At 57.4% G+C, this 5,013-nt stretch overlaps 1 protein-coding gene across 1 annotated transcript in view; it reads right to left on the bottom strand.

Annotated features, from left to right (window-relative positions):
• LOC140402880 (integrator complex subunit 3-like) overlaps window positions 1-5,013 on the bottom strand; it is an 87,048-nt gene that overhangs the window by 25,125 nt on the left and 56,910 nt on the right. The window contains exon 10 of the mRNA XM_072490506.1: window positions 3,804-3,883. Within this exon, the coding sequence (XP_072346607.1) occupies window positions 3,804-3,883 (80 nt within the window). The remainder of the gene's footprint in view (window positions 1-3,803; window positions 3,884-5,013) is intronic.

Below are 5,013 nucleotides of genomic sequence, written 5' to 3'. Positions count from 1 at the left end.
TGAACCAGGTGGGTTTTTTACGACAATCATAGTTAGACTTTTTTTTTTTTATAAATAAAATAAAATTCCACCATCTTCCTGGCGGGATTCGAACCTGGTGCCCCAAGATTACCCCGGACCTCTGGATTACTAGTCCAACTGTAATACCACCACGCCACTGCCTCCCCCATCTGAAGTCCAGAAAGACGGGCTTGTTAGGTGAATTGGACATTCTGAATTCTCCCTCCGTGTACCCGAACAGGCGCCGGAATGTGGCGACTAGGGGCTTTTCACAGTAACCGCATTGCGGCGTTAATGTAAGCCTGCTTGTGACAATAATAAAGATTATTACCATTATAAATCACTGATTGAAGCCTTGGCTGCAGCTCTACATCCAATTAGAATAGAAGGGTAGAACAATACAACACAGGGAACAGGCCCTTCGGCCCTCCAAGCCTGTTCCAGTCATGATACGAACCTTTGTCAAAACCCTCAGCACTTCCTCGTGCCGTGTCCCTCTATACCCGTCCTGTCCATGTGTTTGTCAAGATGCCTTTTGAACACCGTTAATGTATCTGTTTCCACAACCTCCCCTGGCCACGCGTTCCAGACACTCACCTCCCTCTGTGTAAAAAACCTGCCTCGCACAGATGCCTTTTGAACACCGTTAATGTATCTGTTTCCACAACCTCCCCTGGCCACGCGTTCCAGACACTCACCTCCCTCTGTGTAAAAAACCTGCCTCGCACATCCCCTCTAAACTTTGCCCCACGCACCTTAACCTATGCCCCCTGGTGACTGACCCCTCCACCCTGGGAAAGAGTGCCTGCCCATCCACTCTATCCACGCCCCTCACAATCAGGTAGACCTCGATCAGGTCGGCCCCCTCAACCTCCGTCTTTCTAATGAAAACAGTGAAGAATTTTGGACGCAGCGACGTTAGGAGGGATATCGCTGCCCCGTGAGAGGGTGGCGAAGAGGTTTACTCGGATGGGTGGGTCACAGGGAGGGACTGGAGAAGCTGAGATTATTCTCGTTAGAGCCGGGACGGTCGAGGGGGAGATTTAATCGAGGAGTTCAAAGATCAGGGACGTGTGTGGTCGATTAAAGAGGGAAAGCTTTTTCCACTGGCGGAGGTGGTTACAGTAGCCAGAGGATTTAGATGTACGGTGTTTGGAGAAAGAATAGGAGAGGGAGACGAGGAGAATCTTTTTTACCCGGCGAGTTGTTGTTGTCATGTGAGAGTATCTTGAAGAAATGGGTGTTTACTACTGCAGTGATGTCAGAATGGGTGGAGCTGGGCTGTCTGTCAGCTTTTTACTTTCGTTTTAGGCTGTTTGCTGCAGGGTGAGTTTTCGTTTCGTTTTCAGAGCTGGATAGCTGCAGTCACAGCCAGAAGGTGTATGAATCTCCCTCTGTAATCTAAAGACTGTAAATCGATCCTTTGGTGATTTAAAACTAATAACTGCTCTCAGTAGTGACTTTAACCTGATGTGCTTCTGTTTAAAGGTTTTTTTTTTTAAAGTCTTCTGGATGTTAACAGGACAGCTTACAAATTATTTGGTGTTGTAGTCTTTGGGGGTTGTATTTGAATTGATGGTTGCTAAGATGTTCACCGTATGTTTTAAAAAGGTTAACTTGAGTTCATAGAATAAACATTGTTTTGCTTTAAAAAATACTTTTCCATTTCTGCTGTCCCACCCCTGTAGAGTGGGCCGTGCGCTCCCCATACACAATCTAGTAAAAGTTGTGGGTCAGGTGAACTCCATGATACACTTTGGGGGTTCTCTGAACCCTGGCCCAGAACATTGTGATCAGGAATTCTGAAGGGAAATTGGATAAACGCCACAGGTACCCGACGGGGCAGGAGGAGGCCATTCGGCCCATCGAGTCTGCACCGACCCCCACAGCCCCACCTAACCTGCACATCTCTGGACACGAAGGGGCAATTTAACCCTGCAACGTCTTCGGACTGTGGGAGGAAACCGGAGCACCCGGAGGAAACCCTCGCAGGCACGGGGGGGGGGGAAGGAGAACGTGCAGACTCAGCACAGACAGTGACCCCGAGGCCGGAATTGAACCCGGCTCCCGGACGCTGCGAGGCTGCAGTGCTAACCCGCCGAGTCCCCCAAAGGAAACGTTTATTTATTTTCAGAGGGACGGTGGCGCAGCTGCCTTGCGGCGTCGAGGAACCGGGTTCGATCCCGGCCCCGGGTCACTGCCCCGAGTGGGGTTCGCACATTCTCCCCGTGCCTGCGGGGATCTCGCCCCCCGCAACCCAAAGATGTGCAGGTTAGACGGATCGGCCACCCTAAATCGCCCCCCACCCCCTCCTTATAAAAATGAGGGGGACGTGAGGAAAGAGCGGGGGGGGGGGGGGGGAGGGGGCAGCGGGAAACAATGGGGAGAGCTCTGCCGGAGGGCCAGCACAGGATCTCCCCCGATCTGAATCACTCTCAGCGTCCTCCTCAGGAAGACGCTGCCTCGCTCGAGCCCCGATGAGGTGACGGACGGAAGAGATGTCTGGATCTTATCCAGCTTCCTTCACTGTTGCCGGGCAGAAGCACATCAATCCCCCGCAAAGCCGAACCAAAAGGCCCAGGCACGGCTGCGGGAGCTCATTTCCTGCCCCCGGGCTGGCAGCGCAATAAATTGGAAAAGAGCTTTTAATTTCGGGAGGGCTGGAGCTGCGGTGGAACGGGACTGCAATTTTGCTCCTGTTTCTCGGGCGATTCACCCCCCCCCCCCCCCCCACCGGATCCTCCCAGACCCCATTCCCTACCTTCGTGTCAACCCGATAAATAACTTGCATTTAGATAGCGCTCTCGTGGCAGTGAAACGCTCATCCAAGGGGCACAATTTGCATCTCTCCTCACCCCCCCCTCATGGGGGTCTCATGGGGGGGCAGGGGTCTCGAGGAAAGCAAAGCAAAAGCAGAGAGATATCAGGACGGTTCGGATGAAAGGGGGGGTCGCCAACCCGGAATGTCAGCTCTCGTTTCCCCTCCTCACAAGACGCCCCCCCCACCCCGGGCGATTCCAGCATTTGCCTCCCCAGGCAATTAATTCAGGAACGTCTTGAAGAAGGAGAGAACTCCAGAGCTCAGGATCGGGGCAGAGGAGGGGCGCAGTTTGCACAAGTTGCGGGGGTAGAAGCTGGGGGGTGGGGGGGGGGAAAGAGGCGCAAGACGGCAGGATATGCCCAAATGGCGCAGGAGCCGGCAAGCGGGGTCTCATGGGGGGGCAGGGGTCTCGAGGAAAGCAAAGCAAAAGCAGAGATTTCAGGACGGTTCGGATGAAAGGGGGGGGGGGGGGGGGTCGCCGACCCGGAATGTCGGCTCTCGTTTCCCCTCCTCACAAGACGCCCCCCCCACCCCCGGGCGATTCCAGCATTTGCTGCCCACGTGCCGTTGGCTGATGGATAAATATCGATCGATCAGGGCGGCGGAGAGGACCTGCTCTTCGCACGGACGGGATCACGATCATTCGACTGAACCGCGGCAAGCGGGCGGACCGGGGGGGGGGGGGGGGGGTCCCTCTCGCCGACCCGTCTTGTCCAAAACGGCGGTGCCTCCGACAGAGCGGCGCCTCCCCCTGGTTCGCGCTGGGAATAGGGGGGGGGGGGGGATCGGCTTGGGTTACGAGCTCAGTTTGGAGTGGGGCTCGGAGAGACGCGGAACATGACTCGGGCCCGGGGACGGTCGACCAGCCCACGTCATCTCTTCCAGCTACTCCCGCACTCACTCCAGTAAAATAATGGGTTACGTTTTCAAATGGTTGGGGGGGGGGGGGGGGGTGGCGGAGGAGGAGGGGGACGAGAGATACTCACTCAGGATGTTGAGGACTGAGTCCTTGCGAAACATAACCAGGTTCCCCATCATTATGTGACACACCAGCTCCTGAAGCTGAAACACAAACGAGCGACAGTTTAGTTACAGGATCCATTCGCCCCATCGAGCCCGGTCAGTTTCCCCCCCTCCCACCCCCAGGAATCGGCGTCTCAGCCCCCCCCCCCGCACCGGGTCGTTGGGCCCCGTAGCTCCCGTCACACCCTCCACTCGGGCCACGCCCGTCACCTGTACCCGGCTCTGCCGCCCGCCCGTGGCCCCGTCAGCCGCGGCAGGCCAGGCATCCCTGACGCGGTTTCAACGTTGGCGGCCGGGCGGCGCGGTGGGTTAGCGCTGCTGCCTCGCGGCCGCCGAGGACCCGGGCTCGATCCCGGCCCCCGGGTCACTGTCCGTCAGGACGGTTGGGGTGAAAGGCACTACGCAAATGCAAGGGGTTTGCACTACGCAATGCCAACCGAGGGATGCTCAAGATGTGCGGGTTAGGTGGATTGGCTGTGATAAATTGCCCTTAGTGTCCAAAATTGCCCTTGGTGTTGGGAGTGGTTACTGGTTATGGGGATAGCAGGAGAGAAAGAGAGCGAGAGAGAGCGAGAGGGAGAGAGAGAGAGGCGCGAGAGAGCGTGAGAGAGAGAGAGAGAGCAGAAGAGCGGGAGAGAGAGAGAAGAGAGGGAGGGAGGGAGAGAGGGAGGGAGAGAGGGAGGGAGAGAGGGAGGGAGAGAGGGAGGGAGGGAGAGGGAGGGAGAGAGGGAGGAGAGAGAGGGAGGGAGAGAGGGAGGGAGAGAGGGAGGGAGAGAGGGAGGGAGAGAGGGAGGGAGAGAGGGAGGGAGAGAGGGAGGGAGAGAGGGAGGGAGAGAGGGAGGGAGAGAGGGAGGGATAGAGGGAGGGATAGAGGGAGGGATAGAGGGAGGGATAGAGGGAGGAGATAGAGGGAGGGAGGGGGGAGATAGAGAGAGAAAGAAAGAGAGAGAGAGGAAGGGAGGGAGGGGGAGAGAGAGAGAGTGAGAGAGAGGGAGAGGGGGGAGAGGGGGGAGAGGGGGGAGGGGGGGAGAGGGGGGAAGAGGGGGGGAAGAGGGGGGGAAGAGGGGGGGAGAGGGGGGGAGAGGGGGGGAGAGGGGGGGAGAGGGGGGGAGAGGGGGGGGAGAGGGGGGAGAGGGGGGAGAGGGGGGGAGAGGGGGGAGAGGGGGGAG

Source organism: Scyliorhinus torazame, chromosome 26, assembly GCF_047496885.1.
Source record: "Scyliorhinus torazame isolate Kashiwa2021f chromosome 26, sScyTor2.1, whole genome shotgun sequence".
Lineage (NCBI taxonomy): Eukaryota > Metazoa > Chordata > Chondrichthyes > Carcharhiniformes > Scyliorhinidae > Scyliorhinus > Scyliorhinus torazame.
Note: the sequence above shows the minus strand (reverse complement) of the source record. Positions and strands in the feature narration are given on the sequence as shown.